Source organism: Zosterops lateralis (assembly GCF_965231275.1).
Source record: "Zosterops lateralis genome assembly, chromosome: 1".
NCBI lineage: Eukaryota > Metazoa > Chordata > Aves > Passeriformes > Zosteropidae > Zosterops > Zosterops lateralis.
In genome coordinates, this window is record NC_139762.1 from 10,133,851 (window position 1) to 10,157,330 (window position 23,480).

At 41.3% G+C, this 23,480-nt stretch overlaps 1 protein-coding gene across 1 annotated transcript in view; it reads right to left on the reverse strand.

The window, feature by feature from the left end:
• Positions 1-23,480, reverse strand: part of PTPRN2 (protein tyrosine phosphatase receptor type N2) — a gene marked incomplete at its 5' end in the record, with an annotated part of 472,560 nt that overhangs the window by 81,743 nt on the left and 367,337 nt on the right. The window contains 2 exons of the mRNA XM_083873585.1: positions 466-660; positions 21,357-21,569. Of these exons, the coding sequence (XP_083729711.1) occupies positions 466-660; positions 21,357-21,569 (408 nt within the window). The remainder of the gene's footprint in view (positions 1-465; positions 661-21,356; positions 21,570-23,480) is intronic.

Genomic DNA, 23,480 nt, shown 5'->3' on the forward strand with positions numbered 1-23,480 from the left:
TAAGGGTGACAGAAACAAATTGCTCCATATCACTAATCCTCTGTTGCCTTCTCAGCTCAGATACCTCTACACATTGGAGAAAGATGAAAAAAAGCAGTGAGCTGATCAGAAATTTGGCAGCTTTCTTTCAGTTGTCCAAGCTGAAGTAAACATAAATAAATAGGACAAGAGGACAGCATAGGTCTTTTCTCGTTAAAAGCAAGCATGCAAGCAATTCATGTGCCCAAGATAAAAGAATGTTCCCAAGAGAAGAAAAACAAAGTTATAATGAAAAAGAAATGGAAACAAAAATGCCTTTAGTTTTAATTTTACAAAATTAAGATTACCCATGAAGCTCAGGAACATTTTCCACCTGTGAAAAGACATCTCCCCCTGCCTTTTAAAGCTCTCTCTCTCTCCAAAAGCTGAGCGGGTGCCTAAAATTCTGTCACGATTTTTTGCGCCGTGGGGACAGCAGTGCCTTACCAGGATCATGTGACCGGTGGAGATGTCCATGTTGGACTGAGCTGGCTCCTCACACCAGGACGAGGTGCTGCTCCTGGCTGAGGGGCTGGGGATGGGCCCATCGCTGAACTGGGAGGAGACGCTGTTTATTCGGGAGGAGTGCAGGGGCTCAGGGCGGTCAGAGGTTTTCACTGCCATGCGCTGGCGGCATAGCTCCTAGAGAGAGAGAGAGGGAGAGGAGGAAACAACCTGTGGTTAACAGTAATTACAGGATAGAGTCTACTAAAGGCATATGATTTACAGTATGTTCCCAGGGCTGGAAGTGTTCTCCCACTCGCTGCAGTAATTTTTGGGCGGCTGTCTGTTCTGTTAAGCACAGCTACAAAGGGATGCTCAATGAAATTACCACATGATGTCTATCCTAATCCTCCAAAAGTGCAATTATGACTGCACGCACATCCTCATATAGATAAACAAAAATCACATTTTGGAGCTTGACTCCTCTAACAGATGTATTTTTTTTTCTTCCCTTAGTATCGCCCCACATTCTGCAAAGCCACTTTTGAACCATATAACCTCCTGAAATTAATGGGGTTGCACAGGAGTAATTGAGAGCACTGCTTGGCCCTGGATATGCAAACTCAGCAAGCTCAAGGCAGCTGAATTGATGTGCTCTCCAGTGTAAATCCTAGTTGATAGATGCCTCATTTCTCTTCATTAAAATAGCAAACTCGCAACACTTCCTCCCTGATGTGGGGCAGAGAGGATGAAGAATGACATTAACGAAGAATAAAAGCAGAAATCTGTCATTGTATTGTTTAAGCAGCTTTGGCGAAGAAAGAAAACTCAAGCTATCACACACACTAATGCAAGTCATGTTGAAACACCAAAATAGATAGCACTGGGAATATGTATTTTCAGTTGCTCTCATGCATAGAATTCGTGCAAATATACAGAATTCTGGTTAGGTAACAGAAAATCCTGCTGGTAAAACCAACTCCTGATAGTACAAAATTCTGATTCTAACAGGATGAGCAGACCCACAGTTACACTGTCATGTTGTAATGCTGTTAGAATCAGCTGAGGTGGTGAGATCACAGACACTGTAATAAAATGATTGGTTTCTTTAACATATGACTATTGTCCATGAGAGGTCCTTGGCTGCCTGTGCCACACAGCATGACTGACGAGTCTATAGGATGTGGCCATACTGCTCACAGGGTGTGGGTACACATTTGTCTCAGATTACTCATTCTGCACAGATGAGTAAAGAGAACAATATCTTGCCTCAGGCTAACAAAATAGTACAGGCTGAAAAATTCATACCATTGGAATGCCATAGCTTCTGTTTTCTTATTCATTGATAATTTAGTTGCAGGCCAAGTGTCATTAGTAGGATGATCTGAAAATCATTATTTATCAACTGCAATAAAATCTTCTTTTCAGACAGGAGTTTGAAATATAACTTAAGACTATGTTAGGGGCTTTTTTTAACCTTGCAAACTTTAGGACACTGAAGGGGGATCCTAATCCATGCAGTAGCAAGCATTCAACCAAACTCCCTGAAACCATTGTATTGAGTCTCCTCTTGTTACCACATCACAACGATTAAAGGCCCCTTCAAATATTCTTTTGTCCCAAAACTTTTGTCTTACTTGCCATTAGAAACACTTATGTGGACTTTTACTATTTGATGGTGTTTAATACAGCATGTGTGTGTATATATATATAAAAATATATGTATGCATATACAAATTAAGATACACTGAGATGAAATTCATATAATTTATAAATGGGATATATTTCACTGTCTATTACAAAAATGCAGTCACCAGAAGCTTGGGAAGCAGAGATTACTACATGGTCTCAGTTTTTGGAATAACTGTGTTCCAACTGTTCCAAGTGAAACTACTTCCTGATTCCATCATTGCATTTTAGTATATTTATTAATTTTGTCTATGCGATGAAAGAGTTTTTCTAATTTTTACCAAAGGTAGGAGTTTTCCACGCTAGACTAGTATGTATTCTGTCCCTAGGTACCTTTCTAGTTTCCTACTAACCTTAACATGAAAAATATTAGAAAAATAAATAAAATTTCAAAAATATGTTGAATTAATTTGCAAATATTTGTGTTAGGTCAGTTAAAACTATCAGTATTAAACACAAGACTTTTTAATAAAGAAAAATATGTCATTGTATCTCTTATTTTTAAATATAGGAACAAAGAAAAACCTCTTTTTCTCCTTTTTTTTGGAGGATCACACACTTCATAAGAAAATACAGCAACAGTCCACAATGACTATTACTAACCTCAGAATGACCTTGCAGTAGTGTAATTTCAAATCCCTGCTTTTAGCAGATTTTGGGAGAAGTATAACAGAGCGGAAACTTTTTAGACAGAAAAATAAATCTACAGAAAACCAAAAAGCTGCTCAAATGTTTAGATATCAGCCATCCCCAGAGGGAATGGTTTACTGGACTAAGCAAAAGTATAATTAGTAAAGGTATAAAAATAAGAAGTCTATCACATAGCTGCTAGAAGGATGTGTCTTCTGGCTAACACACCATGTGGCGTTGATATGAATTTATTATATTCTAATAGACATCCTGCCACTTGACTCACCCCAACTCTGTGCTAACAATAGCATTTGTACTCAAACAGGATCTTTGTTTTTAAGTTGATCTGTTCCTGCTGTTCATATCCTGCCTCAAGCCATAATCCTCTGCTTTTACAAGTGGTTGCTGTGGAAAGGATTATAGAGCTCTGCTAACAAAAAAGAGATCAAGCGATCTCTAAGAAATTAATGTACCATTTTTACATGAATTATAATGACAAAAGAAACAATATTATAGACAACTGGTTCTGGAATAGATTAACCTCTAACCAAAAAAGATCTTTTTGGACATGAAGTATTTAATATGTTATTAAAAATGTTTTAAAATTAAGTTTAACATGTTCATGGTCCTCGTGGAAGAAGGTGAAGTTAAGAATCGTAACAAATTCAAATATATTTAAAAACATGTACCTGATCTCAAATATTAACATATTTCTCTCCTGACATATAGAGAACCAAACCAATTATTCCCAGGACTGCTGTAACTGTCAAACACCTCAAACAAAGCAACCACGTCACCGCACTCTGCTGTAAAAAATGTTTCATGTAAACAGGAAGGTCAAATCATAGCCGAAGCAGAAAACCCACTAAATTTCTTGATTGGAGTTTTAAATCTCCATGACAATGGGTTTTCCCCTGCCTGTACACAGAAGTTTGTGGTTTGAATTTATTTCCAGATCAGTCTGACAGCCCTCAACAGCTCTTCCTTCCCCCTCTCCCAGCCAGCCCAGCCCTGGCTGAGGAACCTGCCCTATCCCCACACACACATCAGCCACCTCAGGACAGCTACAGCTTCTATTTCTCCAAAGCCACCTCTCTATTAGCCCAACCATTCCAGCTCCCATTTGGGTTTCTAGCCTTGCACTGCAGGGATAACATGCTCAAGACCACCGCATATAAAAGCTTCGCTGCATGGGGTATTTTGGGGAGCCACATGGGTTCCTCCAGGACATGGAGAAGGGACATGCAGCTCAAAGCAGGGAAATGTCTTTATGTGGAATTTGGCCTTGAGATGGGTCATGAATGTTCCCTTCCTACAAAAGGCATTGGGAATAGTGGGGTCTCAGAGTGTGATGTGTCACACCATCCCATGGCACTTAGTGAGCTGGCATCTCTTCCCAAAGGCACAAAGCCCTAGATGGTTCAGACTCTCATAAATACAGTATCTGTTACCTGGGCACTTCTCTGCTTGCTCAGGTATGCTTTGCCTTCCTCTCCAAAAATCTTTACTCTCACAAGCATTTTGCAAACCAGCCATTTACCAAATCACAATCAGAATTCAAACTTGACTAAAGTGTCAAAGCTTCACACTGTGAGAATGACACGAACTGCATTTCTGTATTGTCTCAGCCATTAAAAATATTTTCTAAGAATGAATTCAATTTACTGCTGCATTTCTATATTTAGCAGAGTGGCTGAGGCTATTTCTGCCATGCTGCGACTCAGTAATGTCTAGCCATTGTTTGTGTATAGTTTGAGATCCATTCTTCATCTAAAAACATCATTTACACCTAAAAAAGCAACCATAATGCATACAGTGAAAGATGAAGAAACGATCCTCCTGACCTTCAGGCTATGATCTAATGGATGGGTTGGACATAAACATTTATTTAAAAGGTAATTTGAAGTTTATGACATTATTTCCCACCACATGGGAATTGCTATCATACTGAGGCACTTACTCTGTTTTTTATTTCCCAACATTTATTATCAAACTTATATGGTGGTCACATGCAGTATATAATGGAGAAGTAATATTGCTGTATGACAGAAACTGCCATAACCAAGATAAATATTCTGTAAATAATGTTGAGTTAAATGAGTTGGAAGTACTGCACTATGATCATCTGCAGTGAGCTTTTTATTTGACACACAACTGATAACCTTAAACAAACCATAAACAGTATTCTTGGAAACCCCCCCCCCCCAATCCTCTTTATAATGAGGTTCTAAAATATCCCTAATACTTGGCTGTCCACACACAGACCAGGAGAAGCATGAAGTGCAACTATTTCCTCAGGTACAACAAGAAGATTTTTGAATTCATAAACTCCACTAGTGAATGAACCACTCTGCAGCATAAATGTAGCTTATCCACATTTAAAAAAGCACATTAAGAGACTTGCTGCATCTCCTGGACAAAACCAGGAGCCAGTCTTGCCACCATGATTTGTTAGGTGGGTCTCTGAACCTGAAGACGTAAGAAACTCTCCTCTCAAACAAGCAACAAATCTGTTCAGAAATGGAGCCCACAGATACCTGTCCAGGCTGGTTTGGAGATATGACTTGTTACCAGCAGAAGTGTCAGGCCACATCATGAGCCAGTGACAGGAGCTGTGTCTTCTGCCACGTGACTTTGTGATGCACAGCAGCCACTGTGTCACAGAAGGGCAAGACAGCAAAAGAGAACTCAAGAGAAATTTTTATCTGTTATCTACCAGAAAATCCACTTAGGGAAACTGGAAAATCCATTAAAGCCACACAGTTTACTGAAACTTTCGGTTTTAGAGAGAAATATATGTATATGCCCTGGTAAGGATTATGAATAGGTAACCACAGAACTAAAATCAGATGTAACTGAGGCTAATGGGTAATACTGAATCTTTTCCCTTACTTTATTTGGAAAAATGGAATTTGAGGACCTCAGGGTGACACAGTCCAGGCAGGAGAGGTGACTGGAGCATCCCAGTTAAGATATGGCCAATGCTCACCTCAGCTTTGCAGTCATTAAAGACGAGCCATTCCACCCCAAAGCTGCCTCCAGAGAGGATGTTGCAAATACTAATGAAAATCCTTTCAGCAATACTTTCAGGTATTCTAAGTCCAGACAGTGACCACAGCACACGAATCATTCTCTTCTAGCTGGTACCAGGTGCATGATAAGTGTTCAGTTCGAAGCAAACAAAAATAGCTTCGTATCTAATTCACTGCTTCTCTTCCCCAGCCACTGTCACCTCAGATCTGATTAACAGGAGATCTGGGATCTGAGGGAAACGCCAACTTTTCAGTTTATTTAGAAAAAGAAGTATAATTTCATAACTATATATTAATGAAAATAATCTATTTTGTAACTGATCCCAAAATTTGCACAAAACCAAAAATTAAGTCTAGGAAATAGGACTATAATTTCCATGCTTTAAAGAATTTTTTGTTTAGCAAATTAAAATGGAAATCACTTGAGTTAGTCCAGAAACAAGCATGACACAATTATTCTAGAATTAGCAAAATATAAGAGAGAATAAAGCTTTCCACGGATAATTATTAGGAAAATGCAGAGACACAAAACAAAGAAATTACTGTTTATTAAAAGTGATAGCTGAGTGTAAACCAAGCCCTTCCAACCTGACCTGCCTAATATTCTATCAATCAAGAAACAAATCTGCTTAAATAGGCATGATCACAAGAACATCATGTTAATTTTATACGTGAAATGAACATATTTTGCAGAAATTTTAAATTAAAATGCTGACACTTAATTCTAAATAATTCAAGGGTACATCTTTTAATAAAATGTATAATAATGATGAAGAATATATGTAATCTATATGCTAGGTATGGAGGAATAAAACCTTTAAAATGTCTTTTTTCCCCTTTCAGCTTTAATACATTTAATTTAACTGTAGTCTCATTCTCCTTTTCAGGAGATATTATTCACAAGATGAGCTGAGGTTTGCACATACAGCCTGGATTTCACTGTTCTATGGTGGATAGAGTCATAAGACAATGAGATTTAGAAAAAAGAAAAAATAAGATAAGCTCTTTTTTTAAAACCAAATGGATCTAGGACTATAAACAACATTATTCTCTAACTAAATTTGCTTAGTTTTACTACAGGGTGAAGCTAAAGTCATTTGGCTGCCTTTGTTTTGCCTTTGCATACTTGATAAGCTTGCAGGTGTTATAAATTTAACTTTAACTTATTTACTGTATTTGTAGCTTTGGGGATAATTACAACTTTATTACCATTTATTTTTCAGTTGTTGAAACATACTTTCAAGCTTTAGCTTAATTTTAGCATACTTTTTGTCCAGGAATAAAAGAGCTGTTCACATATGTGGAATATTTCCATGCATATTTCCTATCCTTGTCAAAAAAGCCAACTATGTCTGATATCTGTGTCCCTTCAGAAAAGGATAAAGGGATATATTGGAAAAATGTTTGGGAGTAATATTTTGAAAGACACAGCATCAAACGTATCATTACACATCCATACTCTGGACAATTCGCTTTTATCTAGATTTGTATGTGATAGATCTTGAGAGGAACAGAAATAAAAAAAAAAAAAAAAAAAAAAAATAAAAAAAAAAAATAAAAAAAAAAGGAGAAAGTAAAATATATTTCTTTGATTGTCAATGCAGCCTTCATGTGTCCAGTTCAGTTCACTATCTGCCCTCTTGTACCACACTCTGTATATCTGAATATAATGCTGAACCTTGGGACAGAGGGGGTTGCTTTGCTTGATTTTTAAATGATCTAAAACTTAGGAATGCTGTTTCTTTTTGAGGGCATCACAGCCAAATACAGGCTTGAAAAATATTCTCCTAAAAACCCCTCAATTTTGATTGTGGACTGTGAATCCTAAGCTTTCAATTATTTTAGCATTGTGTGTGTTTCCTGGTGATGACTCATGTAATTTCGATTCCCCTTTCCTCATGTATACAAAGAAAGTCAAGGCCATGAAGAAAAGGAAAAGCAAAGAAAACATGGCTAACTTCAAATGGAAAATTACTTTTCCTTTTTTAAAAAAAAATTTGTTTTATTCCCTCTCTTTAAATTCAACCATTTGCACAGTCTTACCCTATCAAATCAACTGAAAAGCCATCATGGTCTTGTATGCATCTCCAGGTGTCCAGCAGACATGAAAATTTCTTGCTTGCACAAAAGCAAAGGTGCTGTATTTGCAATACAGTTTGAGAAAATATTTTTATTCTCATTCTTTCAGCAACCTCTCATCAATGATGAAGAAATCTGAATAGTCCAGAAGCTCCTGAAGGAGGCAGATATCTCCTACACAGCTCACTTGCCAAGGAAGACATGGCAGCATAGGTATAATGACATTTCTCTGAAACAATGATAATTCTGCCCTGCAATCCATGGCAGGAAAGCACAGGTATCTTTGGGGATAATACCCCTTTCCAGAGGGTCAGTGAAATATGAAGACCCATTCCTTGGCTGGGGAATGTGTTCCTATACAAAAATACAAAAGACCACTGACTGGGACTGCATGAGTATGACAGTTTAGAACCTTTATTTCTACAAGTTTTGTGAAACAGATGCTGGACTAAACAGGACTGCAGCACCCTGGTCTTCACCAACAGGAGGTACACAAAGGAAGGTCGTGATTCTTTAGAGTGATTTAGACTGATTCTTTGACTGATATCTCCCCTGCATGATGACATCATGGTGGCTTTCCTAAGAATTTAAAGGGACAATCTGGATGACTCCAAGGAAATTAGTGTCTGCTTTGAATAGAATATATCCACAAAGTGTGTACCTGAAGTCACCTGAGATCTACTGGTGTAAAAGCACACTTTTTTTTTCCTCAGGCTGTTCCTCATAATGTCAGACTTTTACTGGCCTTGCAGCTCAGACAACTGCAATTCTGGAAGTGATGGTACATCAGATTGACTTACCTGCCACAAAAAAAACCCAAAAAAACCCCCCAAAACCAACCAAACAAACAAGCAAACAAAAAACCCAAAAACCAAAAACACACACCAAAAAAACCCAAACAAAAAAACAAAGGCAAAAATAACAAAAACAAAAACAAAACAAAAACAAAACCAAAAAAATTAAAAAAAAAAAAAAAGGTTTCAACCAGTGCTGGTTTCTTAACTGCATTTCCCACATTTCAGCTGTGCCTGCATGAAATGTTTTACAAGTATATGAGTATATGGAAAGTATGAAGCTAGACGAGGAAAGATTTCTTAAAGAAGTAACCAGAGAGATAAAAAAATAACACGTAAAACAAACTTCCCCTTTGCCATGTTTTGTTCATCTTAACTCTAATACATGCTCATGAGGGCACAGCTGCTCCTTAATATGAATTGGCACAGAAAATTCACCTCTAGCACAGCAAGAGCCACACAGCACAGTATGGCTTACAAATAAACCATAGCAACAATTGAATTAACCTGAAAGGCCATGCAGAACCACGTGTAAATCCATCATGTATTTTGACTTTGTCTAACCCACCCAAAGCCCGACCAGCTTCCAGCAGATGCCAGTGCTCTTAAAGATAACTGCCACAAATGTTTCCTTTTTCACTCCCAGCGTTTATAGTTGCCTGGGGCCCAAAGCAGGCAAAAAATGCAGTCCCAAGACAGCTGTAGTTTCTCAGGAAAGCTATACATTAAGGCTGTGTAGTCCACTGTTTTATTGCCCTGCAGGACTGAAAATGGGAGATCATTTCTGCTAGAAATAAGGATTCCCAGCAGCCAGCAGGACTTGGTATGTACTTCCAGCCTGGAGAAAAACAAAATAGCCACTAGTTTATGTCTAAAAATGTTATTTTACCCCACTGCAAAGATTAGTATTGCTTCTCCCTACATCTGTGTAACTGCATTCATGGTAACAGTTTCTAAAAGCAGTCAGAGAAAAAGGAAAAGCCTTAAAAATTCTTAAAACCTCAAATACTTTCTTTTTTTTCCTCCAGAGAAGGTAGCCATACACCAGAGGTAAAGCAAGGATAAAGGAAGTATTTACCAAAGATGGCCATCAATGACAATTTTTTTTTTGTAACAATATCTACCATGACAGTCAAAATTGCCAGTCATTACCCCCCCCTCCTGATTTGAAAACTAAACTCACTGCTTTTCACCCAATTCTCCACTGAAAAAAATTAAATCCCTCTTCAGCTCTACTAGGAAGACCAAATGCAAATTTAGTGCCCAAGTGTTAAAAAAGAATCTATAAAGAACAAAGTTACTACTAAGTCTCAGTAGGTTCTTAAGAGCGAAATCTAGAGTAATACACAGAAACCTACTAAACTATGGGGAAAAAATAGTATGAGTTTTCTTGTGTCTCTGAGTACAGACACTATTTCTATTGCACATCACAAAAGTCTTCATGGATTGAAAAATGGTCAATATTTCTATACTTTCACGGCATTGGTGTCATAGAAGACATGGGAAAAACCAACAGGGATTTCATTCTTGGTACTGATGGTCAGAGATACAGAGAGACCTCGTATTTTGGAGAAGACAGCAAAAATGCACAATTTCTCTTGGGCTCTCCCCTGTCTGTCTGTACAGCTGTGCTCTCAGATGAGTCAGGGTTGTGCCCTGGCCAGACCAGAGCTGCAGCCCTCTCTGCTGTCCCTGTCCCATGTCCCTGTCCCATGTCCCTGTCCCATGTCCCTTGTCCCTGTCCCCTGTCCATGCTGTCCCCAGTTCCACTAAACACCCTGCAGTAGCAGCAAGGGGTTAATGTGTGTTTGCACTCAAAGAAAAACACTTCCCTGGCCTTTACTGAGGTTCCTGCATTTTCTTTTCCCAACCCATACAAGCACAGGGGGTCACTGCTCTCCCTTGGACCTCTCCACCAAGCACCAGTTTGTCTGCAAAATGCACCACAGGAACAACACAGGAGGACAAGTTCATAGTAGGTCCATTTCTTTCCTGGTCACACTTCGTATTTGGATTATTTTAAGACCTGAGGTATGAAGCTACAGGCATCTTCTAAAACATTATTAGTTGTTTTATCAAAGAGTATTTTTTCTCATGTGGCTCCTTTGGTTTTTGAGATTTCTGCTAAAAACTTGTGCATCAACAACCTTCTGCAGAAAGTGTTGCTTGTTAAAGTTGTATTCTGCTGATAGCATTTCTTCTATTAATAATTTATTTTACATATTTCATATAACTGAAAATCTTTGCCCTGGTGCTTGGCCAAAGGCAGAGTAAGAGTTTTACTCTTTCTTCAGTTTCTCATTTTATACATCTCTTTCTTTTCTATACTACTATTTGTTATTGTTTTAGAAGAAATAATCTGTCTTTTCAATCTCTCTTCATATGAATTTTCCATGCCCTTAATCATTCTTGTTACCTTTTCCCTGCTCCCTCCATTTCTGTGTTGCCCCTTTGGCGATGGAGTGACCAGCACTCACAGAAGCCTCCAGCATTGATTTATACTTAATTAACTTTTAAAGCCCTCAAAGAAGCAAACAAAATTCTTAGTTAACAATGCCTGCAGAGCAATTGAGTTGACCCAGACCTCCAAAAAGAAGCTGAAATTTGTAACAGCTTGCTAGGCTTATGTGTGCTTTAACTTCACACCCAAGTGTTTTCCAGTGAGGTTAACTAGGAACTGCAGCTCTTTATTTTGTTCTTTATTTTGTGGTCACAATACACAGAATTTACATGCTCAAATTCCCATGTTACTATCCATATTGTTACCACACAGTACAGAGGGAGATGTATGACATAATTTCACTATATATAAGACAAATTTATATATGTACATTGTTTTTCTCACAAAAATACATTCAGCTCCATCACATCTCTCCTTCTATCTGATGTAAATAGCCAGTCACTGGCACCTTGTGCTGTGAGCCACTGCAGCAAAACCTCTTCCAGCAAATCACATCATTTCACTCCACTCAAGGCATTTTTTTTTTCCCAGAAAGCCAGAATGAACTCTAGCTGAGAAGCTGATAAAAAGTAAAATCCAAGCTTCTTTTCTCCACTCTGTCAGAAAGGCACCAACATGGTGAATTTTACCTTCTCATCTTTGGCTTGTTCTTTTCTTAGTAGTTAGTGGGAAAGATTGGTGTCTCCAACATGTGAATATCCTCCCCAACAGGCTTCTGAAGAGCAGGGGGATGCTGAGACCAGCAGCCCCAGAAAATGGGTGGTGGCCCTTAGGGCTCTAGCGCAGCCCACTTCAAACCTCTGCTGCTGTCAGTGTGACCAAGGACAAGCCTCCCAACCTGCACAGACCCCAAGTCAGGCAAAACGTAATGAGGGGAAGAAGAGTGATTTTAATCAGCCAAGCTTATCATGTAACCCCAATACCAAAAGTGAGTTTCATCAGGATAATGTTGAGCTGTTCTCACTTTGGAGAGCAAGATCAGCCATTTCTGAGATCTCTTGAGAGGCTGCCAGAATGCGGTTCTGCAAAACAACAGCCGTCCTATGTAAAAGGAAAAACCTGGAATCATCAAGAAGCCTGCAACTATGTCAGCTAGACAGGAAAACAGAAAAACAAAACCTGCACTGAAAATCAACAGTGTTTTATCAGTATGAAAGATTAAAAATTTTAAAAAAACCTATTGCCCTGGTCAAAATCTGTGCTTGTTCAGAATGCAGTCATCCCAGACAACCATCAATAAAACATCACTCGTTTGTCTTAGGCAAAAAGTACAGAAACTGATGAACAAAGCTAGAGAAAACCTCATGAATTTTCTTCTCTGGATAACCAACTTACACTAAATTTGATTTTCTCCTATTCAAAAGCTATTCTCTCTCACTCTCCAAATTAATTTTGTTTCTTTGAAGGATTTAACTTTTAGGAACATCCTTTTACAGTCTCCCTTCTTCAGTCATGACTTGGTTGTTTGCTAAGAATACAACTGACAAAAACTGAAAGCTGAGAACCTGAACTGGAATGGGAAGAGCTGCAGGAATGCCCCACCTGAAGCACAGGGACAGACACTGATGTTATTAAAGCTTAGAACATATCACAGAAAAAAAAAAAAACACCACAGAACAAAGAAGTTAGGTGAGCTGTCTGTCCTTTATCATGCCTTGCTAGTGTGCATTAAATCACTCCAGTTGCCTTTTACAGTTCTTTAAACTGCTAGAAAGAATTTAGATCTCTGTTGTGCATGAAATTACAAGAGAAAGAAAGTATGTTGGATAGAAGGCCCCATCCTTGGAGCTGGAGCTTTTTCTCTGTTGTGAGAAATGAAATTGGGCCTCTTGTCCAGCCAACAGAAATCACATCTTCAATGTCTGACTCGTAGCTCAGCACTTCCATGGATGTCCTTGCCCTCACATGTCACACACACTCATGAGGCTGTTTGGGATGACACCTCTCACTTGTGCCCCTTAAGACTGGAGCAGCACAGCCTCAGAAGAGCTCCAGCCTGCTCTACCCAAACTTGTCCTATAGCTTGTATCACAACAAAACAAGCAGAACTACCAGCCCATTCTGAATATTCCACTTGGCAACATCCCTATGAGAGTCCCTACAAGGCTACAGGCAGAGGAAAGTGGAGGATTTGAGACTCACTTTAGTTCATCTGTCTCACAGAGCTGCCAAGTCTTATGGGCATGCCAGGGGTAAAACCTAGGGTGGTTGTGGTCAGCCTCAAACACTCCTCAAAGGCAAAGCACAAACACACAGTGCAGGAGGCACAAAGACCCTTGGAGGTAAGATATTGCAGTTTGGGCAGGACACAGACCTGCTCTGCCCACATGGCCAAGCACAGCACAGCCCCATGCACACAACATGAAGGAGAAAGGAAGTGACACAGCATTCCCCGTTCCTCTTCCCTTCTGCCCACCCTGTGAGACTGGGGTGCAGGAGGAACAGATGCACCAAGAAGGAAGCAGTAGGAAGAATGCTTTTATATACGTTACAGACTTCAGAGAATACACTGCAACCTGCTCCTGCTTGCAGGCAACATGGCACTACAAGAACTGACAAACATCATCTACCACCGTTGTTTATGTACACAAAATTATTTCTGCTCCCTTTCACAGGCCCTGGTATAAGATTTATCCTGCAAAATAAGTCCCCAAAACTTTCCAGTCAAAAACTTTAAAAAAATGTATTTTTTTCTTCTAGTGCAGCACTCTGGAGGAATATGAAAGGATCAGCAAGCCAGATTGCAGTGTTAGCTGCTGAGCATTCAGAGAATATACAATAGAAGAATGTGTCAAATCTGAAACATGATAACAGAGCTGCTGCAAAAGAAAAAGGAAAATCCTAAAACAGAAAAAAGGGTAGAAGTGTGTAGGAAAGACAGGCCTGATTATCCTCTACATTACATGGAAAAAAAACCAAAAAACCAACCACTGAAGACAGTATAGTTATTCCAGAAAGAGATCGGGATACTTGAGATGATGTACGGCCTGGGACTGCAAATCAAATACTCTCCAGCCCATTAGGCAAGGCTGTGGTTATCTTTGGCTTCTTTATAACATACAGGCACTGGGACATAATCAATTTACCAGGGGGAGACAATCCATTGTACTTATGCAGAACCAGCCCACACTTAGCTGGCAAACAGCCTGTGGCACCACAGGGATGGGTGAAAGGAGCTCTGAAGCAGGAGCAGAATGCTCAGGAGCTGGATCCTTGGGAACAGGAGCCTGGACCTTGGCGGTCCAGGACAGGGAATCAGGCCAGATAAAACAACAGGAATTCTCACCCTCTAAAACCAGGTGGCTACAACCAAATTATTAATAAAACTGCCTGTTGAGTGAATTTCTTTTTTCTTTGTTTGTGCTTACTCTGTTAAGAAACTGGGAAAAGTTGGGTGGCCTGACCTGAAATGGTGCCAGGACCATTGGAAATATTTACCAGTTTAATTTACCAGGTGAGATGCAGCCTGCAAGTCCAGAGCACCTCCAGTACATCTTCTAAGAAATGCCTGTTTGGGTAAGGACTTTGGATTTCCCATTAATTAAAAATGAGTCACTAATTTAATTTTGCCTCCTACTATTTTTACTTAGCATTTTCTCCCATCCTAGATACACAGAAATTACACTGCAGAATGCTTCGGGCACGTTTGTCCTTGTTTCACTAAACACCAAGCTCAAACATAGTACTTTTGAAAAATAAACAAAGTTGGCTAGGAGGAGAAGGTCAGCATCACCCTCTCTCTGCCACTTTGAACTAGTCTTATGCAGAAAAATGGACAACTACTTGAAAAAGATAGTTTTTTAATGAAAATGTAGACCTGCATGGCACCTTCTCATTCAAGCACTCCAGGACTTGCATATATGCTCATTTTCCTTCCACACCTGTGAAAAACCTTTCTCTCACCTGCCCACTCTAATATAAGGAGTATTTTTACTCCTAGGTGTTGCTGCACTGACACTGGTGCAGCAGCCCAGGGTTTGGGCTGGGCAGGGGAAACCTTCTCTGGTAAGGGCTAGTCCATTTCTTCGGCACTGAGTAATTTGAGGAAGTTATTCATGTAGTTAGGAAAAGGCTGGAGGAGAACCATCACCCCAGTAGGTCCCTTTCCTGCATGGTTCCCTCAGGGCTGCCCCTTAGCTGGGTTGTCTGTGCTGGAGCAGGGGGGCACAGCAGGGACAGGAGGTGACAGGAGAGCCCTGCTCCTTGAGACACACACCACAAGCTCAAATAAAGACTTCCAGAAGTGCCCACTGAAATCTCTGCCATCAGGCTCCAGCCCTTAAGATGGGCATTCCTCATTAAGCAATATTTTGAAGTTGATTTTAAATGCTGTGTTAGCAAATGCACCCCTATTTATTTGTATCCTGATTTATTGACCAAGCAATAAATCAGGATACAAGCAATAAATCAAGCAAGTTTGATAAATTTCTGCTGATTCACAAATTCATATAGTATTTTGGAATGCTATTTTGAACACTGCTACCATTTAACTCAATTTTATGGCTACCACAGGAAGCAAGGTTAGGGAAAAACAGAATACACAGCACCACAGGAATTGTGGATAGCTCTGAACACTAATCAGATAAAAAACTGTCTAGAAGTTAAATTCACATTTACAAATCCAGATTTGTACACATCCTGTTTTGCTTCATTCTGCTTTGGCCATCCACTGTCTGACTTCAATGAAGTATTTAAACAAAAGGCAAAGTCTTCTTCTAATCACCTTGAAACACTCTCCCCTTCTTCTCCTCTCCCAGAACTGATATGTGTGACTACTGTGAATACTGTGTAGCCACACATATTTTGTACACTGTGAAAACTGTCTCACCTTAAAGTACAGTGGTTTATGTAACTACTGTACATACAAAGTATCTGCAGGTTCCTGAGAATTTATTCTGAGACAAAATGCTAATCAAAGAGAGACAAAATTTTTCACATAATACACAATAAGCAGACTTAAATGGACAAGAACAATTCTTCTAATTCCTATACCACACCGTGCATGCTTTATCACAAACAATTACAGTTTGTTCTGTAGCTTTACATAGTCATGAGATGATCTCTTTTTGCCTCTTTAAATAAGGACACAGGAAAGAAAAGATTAAAAATGCATTATGCTCTTTGTTTTCCCAGAAGGGAGCACAAGCAAACCCTTCACAGCATTCTGCCTTAAGGCAAAATTTTCATCTATCCAAAATCCTTACAAAATGTATTCCTTCTGAAATGTTTGCTAAATACTCATGTACTGAATAACCTCACCCTCAGTGATATCTTTTGTGCTTAAGTGTATGAGGGTCCTTGAAAATTAAGTTCTATAAATATAAAAGGTACGGATTATCTCCAGTTTACCAGCTTTCCTTGGTACTAAGGGTGATATTAATTGGAATATTACTGAGAACATGATAAATAAAGAAGCAAAATTTTCCTTTCCCAGCGCCCCCCCACCCCACCCCGCGTTCACTTAGTCCACAAAATTCCAGTTTCTAAGGAGTTGATATGCAGTATTACTCTAACATTAAGGTCTAATATTATAATAACAAGTTTGCTTTTGAAATTCAGTCTGGAGTGTAAAATATTAAGCCATATTAGAGGTAATGAGTTATCTGTATTTAAACGCACAAATCATGCATGATGGTTAAGTAGAGGGTTTGTTTCCAGCAGATTCTTTCAGTTGAAGCCTTTTAAAATATTTGCAGCAAAATATTTATTGTAATTGCAGCAAATAGTGTGTTCTTAATATCCCTAATAAAAAATACCAGCGGGTTCAAATCTGTAAGAGCATGGAGAAGTTCTTAGGGGCTTTGAATCCAGCAGGATCATGTAATTAATAAGACTGTATTTGACAAAGGAATATATAATTTATACATAATACAATACATGTAATAATGTAGAATTTAACATATAATTTACAATTATATGCCTGCCAAATCAAGTTAATTGGACAAGTTTTTAAAACAGCTGATGATGTAAGCCATCTGCATGTAACCTTGAATACTTCAGGCAGTTTAAGAAAGAATTTCATTGTAAACTGTTTGGTCTTTTCCTCCTCACTTTTTAGAGGAAGTTCTTTTGGCTGAGATGAAGGAAAATTAAAAAGAATGTTATTGACATAAAATATTAAAAGGCAAGCTTGCTGAAACCAGCTTCAGAGCCTTTTAACTTTTGCCTTTTAATTCCATTATGGGCAAGGTTTTGCTGAGCATTATCAGTGATGCAGAAGACCATGCTCATAGGAAAGTTCTGCAGCACAAAGTATAAAATATGCTGATGATTTAACATGCACACCCCAGCCTTCTCCACACAGGGGTCAAAAGCCAGGGTTCAGCTGGACTCACAAATACATCACCCTGAATCAAACAGAGCATCCCTAAATCGTAGCAGTCACTACCACACACTCATTACATTAATAAATTGCTCACTAATGGGAGCAGTGACAAGTAAGATGTGCACTTAGTGGCCCTGTTTGCTGCCCGCTCCTGATGCCTGAATGCCCGTTTTTCTCTGGGTTATGTTCTAAAGTCTTCAAAGTGCATGAAGAAAATCTGCTCAGTGCTGTGAAATAAATCAAAGAGTGTCTGCTGAAAATTCCTAAAACGCTTCTGCCCTAATCTCCTGGACCAGAGAGTGGGCTTGCAGAATGCTAAACTTGCTTTTCAAAGAAGATCAAAGCAACGCCAGCGACAATTAAAAACAGGGGTGCAGGTGCGCGCATGCGCGGGGGCTCCACGGAGGCACCAAGAGCCTCTTTTTAGTCATCCCTGAATGCAAACGCTGACTTATCTAATCATTACACGTGTGGTTTGAAAGGACAGGAGATGTGTTTGTGAGAGACGCAAAAACTGTCCGCCTTTATGTATAAAACGTAACATTTTATGAGACACACTATTTCCATTAATTTTGAAAAGCTCCTCAGCTACTGTCTAATTAAACCAGCCTGTAATTTTGTTGTTTAGTGATTCAAAGATAAATGAAGTTGCAATTGTGTATCTGTCCTTCCTCCTGTTACTTAGTCTTTCAATTGGGTTTCCCTACTTCAACACTTCGAGGGCCAGCTCCTTGCCCTACCCAACATCTGAATAACCAGGTTTGGCAGCTTATCAGGAGCACTGCAGCAATTTAATTTGCCTGCTTCAACTTTTATACAGTACTGGTTGTCCTGCCTAAGACAGGTCCCTTCTTCTTGCAGTTACACAAGAAATACTTGAGTTAGTAGCTAAGTGTAAGGAGTGCTCGTGCCTGAGGGAGGATGATGTTGCATGACAAGCGCTACGCCTCCAGTACGGGGGGGAGACTTAGCAGCTATTTCCCTGATAATATGATTTGTCTGTTTTCCCCATTCTCAAGATGGCATTTCACTGCACAAACCAGAAAGGGAAGAGAAAAAACCCTAAGCCCCCCAAAAAAACAGCCATGGGAAAAAGCTCTTCAAAGTTCACAGGATGAGTAAGGAAGAAGTAAAACCCTGAATGAACCCTCCTGGCTGAACTGGGTTAGGATGAAAAATGCTTCTGCTAAATGCTGAAAATTTAGGTCAGTCTTGTTTATGAAGACATAAACCACTGACATTTTGAGAAGCATGTGAATCAAAGTGATATTTCTGTGTTCTCTCTGAATCACACTGGGCCACAAGGCCCTTTGATACCAACCAATTTCTCCCCCTTCAAATTAAAAAAAATAAATCTGAATTGTCACGTCAGCTGTAAGCAGCAACACATTGGAGTACCGTGCTTTAAAGCCTAGTGGCAGCAGCCTCTGAAATATTTCATATTTTTAAAAAATATAGAGTTAACTGAGTGGCTACTTGGGAAACATAACAGAGGAGAACCAAGTAGGTACAGTTTTGAACACTGCCTGCTTATTTCCTTCTCTCATATTAATACAGGTTACCTTATTCCCCTACAAGTATCAAGAAAAGATGAGGGAAAAGAGAGGGGATAGCTCTCTGAGACCTAATTGATGTTATCCAAAACATGCATCACACCAGATATCCATTACATTTAACACAGCTCAACATAAGGCGATTCTGACAATGCGAGTAGGCTCAATCCTATTTCTCTTCAAATCCACGTGAATAGTTTATTATATACAGACCCAGGCTCAGTGATTCATTTTGATAAAATGCCACTTAGCAGCATCAAAACTGCCTGAGCATTTTGTCTGCCTGCACTAGGGCTTCCTACTGCTGCCATTGAAACAAATGGCAGAATTCCCATTTACTTCCATGGGAGGAGAGCCAAGCTCTTAGAAACTTTTGTTTTTAAGGAAAAACATTTTTCCTCCCACTCACAACTACAGTTCCCCTGAAAACCCAATGGAACTGTTTAAGAAGTCAGGTGGTTAGGACTGGGCCTAGAGGTCAGGAACAAAGAATATTAATACAGTCTTGCTAGTGAAAAACCAAGCAACGACCACAAAGCATTGTTGTTGTTTTTAAAACAGAAAATGTTATTCTCAGATCTAAATATGGAGATTTAAAAATACATATAAATCTGTGAAGAAAAAAGGAAGCACACATTTCATTTAGTGTCTGGATTACAGATTCTTATTAAACAAACCGAGCTCATTATAAAATCAATATCAACCACTACACTCCCAGGAGAAATGGCAAAAAAGGTCACTCCAAGAAATTCAAACAATTTTCCTGCTGGAAGGGCACGATTTTAATTACAGATACTATTAATTAGAGCTGTCAGTAAGAAGATTGTCCTGTTAATTATCACAAATTCAGTTTCAAGTGTGGTTTTGGAACCTGGAGGGCTTTTCAAAAAAATTAAGAATTCCTGTATTCACAATTAACAGAAAAAAAAGCCTACCTATTGCTTCTGTGCTTTAAATAAGCCAACAGCAAGTCACCTATTAAAATCAGACAAAAATATTTATGGCCACAGTCTCACTGGCCAACAAAACTGATAAACTGCTGCTTTGTTCACACTTTATCCCAGAGAACGCTCCTTTTTTTTTTTGTCTACAGGAAATGCTCTTGCTCTCACTCTGTCTTGCTTTGGAAGTCATTAAATGCAAAGATGTACTTTAATGATTTCTCTAAAAGTAAACATTTCTTTAGAAGTGAAAACCAAAACCACTCCTAAAGATACTAATTGTTACAGAAACATTAGTATTTATTATTCTGTATTCAATTCTCTCTAGACCCAGCCTGTGGAGATATACTTAATACATTACATCTTTAAAATCTAAGAGGTACAGACAGACACAAACTTTGTGAGGAAATATGAGTTTATTCCCACATGACTCTCAGCTGCCAATTTGAATCTATCTCAGCTCCAGGATACAGAAAGGGCAGAATGTCTGATCTTAAGCAGAACAAGAAAGTAAAATAAAACTTGACAGAAAAGTGCCATTAGCGAGGCCCTATGGGTGCACAACAGACAGAGATACTACAGAGACAATGTTTACACATTCTCAGATTCTTTTTCCTGGTCACACTCCAAATATTTTTGGATAGCAGAGCAGGGCTGTCTGGTATATGAGCACAACACATGCACTACCACACCAATAGCACACCAAGAGCCCTATGATCTAAAACAAACTTCAGGAAGATGCAGTGTCTCTCCACCCAACACTTTTGAAACTGAAAGAGAAAGCTTGAGGTTTCTGATTTATTTCCGAGAAGCTGAGTGCAGTCCTCCAGCATTACTGGGTACACATCTGCTATCATTGTTCTCCTAGAACCAGTCCTGCTTTACCTCCCATCTATCAGCATTAGATTTCATTTTATCTGAATAATGGCACAAGATGGCAACAGATCGGGTCAAAGGCTCTTTTCATATCAGACCCTGAAGAAGTCGATTACTCAAAAAGAGAGACATCTTCAGATAACCGTGCAATCCATTCCTCATAAATGTTAAAGATTTTTCGTTATTAATAGTGGCAGGGGTGACAGATTATGGATATTAATGTTATTTTTCTGAGCATTTCAATGGCAAGGGCTGCTTTTTTTTTTTTTCTTTTCTTTTTTCTTTTTTTTTTTTTTTTTAATGTTTCTAATTAGGCACGAATTTACAGCAGCTACCAGAATAGCCAAGATTAATACCCAGTAGTAAAAATCCGGAATCCGCGGGACTATGAATGGAACGGGGGCGGGGGGGAAGGGTCGGAAACAAACCCACCCCCGCGAGTCCCCAGGCGGGAAGGGCCCCCCGGGGGTCCGCGGGGCAGGGCCGGAGGAGGAGAGGAGAGCTCGGTCCTTACCTGGTAAGCAGCGGGCGCGTCGGAGCCGGCGTCAGCCCCCAGGGCCGAGAGCTTCTCCTTCAGGCGGTGGTGGGCGCGGTGGCGGAGGCAGTAGACGACCCCCGACGCCGCCAGGACCCCGGCGATGCAGGCGAGGGACAGGAGGGTGAGCAGGAGGAATTTCGCGGACTCTGCCTCTTCCCCGCGCTGCGCCAGCGGCGGGACGTTGCTTTTCTGCAGGGGAGGAGAGAGAGGCAGCGCCTGAGTTGCGCGGTCACGGAGCAGCGCGGAGGGGGGATCCCGTCGGGGGGAAAGCACCCGGCAGCCCTGACTTTCGGCCGGGGAGGGAGGCAAACAGAGGGGCAGGGACAGAAGCGCCGCCGTGCCCCGCTCCGTGCCCTCCCCTCCCCTCCGGAGGCTCGCACTTTACCGAAGGCGGAGGGTGCGCGCAGGCAGCGCGGAGCGCCCCGCGGCCCCGAGCCCCGCTCGCACCGCACCGAGGGCCGCCAGGGGCTGCCGGGGGCGCAGCAAGCCACAATCCGGTACTGCTTTTTTCTTAGTGAAAAATAAAACAGGAAAAAAAAAGAAAAGTAGGTGGCGATCCTTCCTTTTGTTGTAGAGGGAAGCGGCTTAAAAAACCCCCGATAGTTCCAAACTCCTCGAGATTACTATTATTTTTGCAGCAATAGGAGAGAATCCTTCTAGTGCATTTCACTTGTCTCCATGTGCTAAAAAGTTGTACAATAATTTCCCCTCATTAGCTTCATTATAAGCTATATTAGCAACAATTAAAAACGCAACATGAAAATGAAAAGACCAGGCGCGCAAATTGCAGCAAGACTCATTTGGCCTGCATTCCCCCTTTCACAATTACCAGGGAAATGAATTGAAAAGCACGCCCCTGCCTCAGTCCTGGTTGCTACAAGACGAGAACAATTAGCAAACTCCTTTCCACCACCTAATTTCGCGTGGTAACAAAATGGATTTTTCCCCATGAATGCCTAGCCGGCCTATTCATTATCTCTCCTCTATTAGTAATTTTCTGCTCCGTATTCAGCTAGCCAGCTCTTAATTTCCTCCTGTCTTGCAGTGTACACAGTGGCTCTTATGTCAGGCCCGGTCCATTTTTATCTTGTAATCATAAAGGCCACCAAAGCAATTATCGCTGGTCTTGACTGTAAAAGCTTGTCATTAATTAGCCTCCTTGCCTTCAGTGCTGCGGATTAGCCGGGGCTGAGGCTGAGTTAATGGAAACGCAGGTTCAGTCAGACTCCCGGATTTTCCAGCCTGGCAGCGCGGCGCGGAGGAGGACGGCGGCTCGGTGCGCCCCGGCGGGGCGGCGGGGGGCGGGCTCGGGGCTGGCCGCGGCCCCCGGCCATGTGCCGTCCGCGCCCGCGCAGCCACCGCCGCTCCCTCCCCTCCCCTGCTCGGCGGCCCCTCCTCCAAATCCCAACAGCCACCAGGAGGAGGGGGCTGCACCCCCACCCCACCCCGCCCCGGCCGCGGGGGGCTCCGGGGCCGCTTCCTCGCCACCGGCCCCGGCCGGGCACCTGCCCCGGCTGCCCCGGGGGGAGCGAGCCCTCGGCCCGCACCGGGCGGGGGACACGGGAGGGGCAGCACCGACGGCAGCCGCCGCCGCGCTCTCGCTGCTCCCACCGCCTCGGGCTCGGGGGGTAAAGGGCTGCTGCGCTCTGCCATTAGCATCTCCCTGAAAGGCCCCGTCCCCCCGGGGCCAAGGGTCGCAATCTGCATCTCAATAGGCGGCTCCCGCCGAAGTGCCGGCGCCCCCTCCCCGAGCGCTGCGCTCCGGGACGTTAATCCTTCTGGCCGCGGTGTTTGGCCCCGCGTCAGCCGGGCAGGGACGGGCCCCCACCCCCGGCCTGCCCCGCTCATCGGGCCGCCTCAGCCCCCGGGTGGGTTCGGGGGCACCGACGGGAGGAAAGAGGCTGGTGAGCAGTTTCGGGCACTGCTCCCGAGCCTTACTACTCTGCTGTCTCTACCACGGTTTTAAAGGATTTTCTGTGGATGCCGTGTGACAGAGCCGCACCAGGCACACGGGGAAAGGGCTGTGCGAGAGAAACGATGACAATGATGGGAGCAAAGTGCTGTCAAAAGCTCCGAGTAAACATGCAGAAGAGAAAGGGC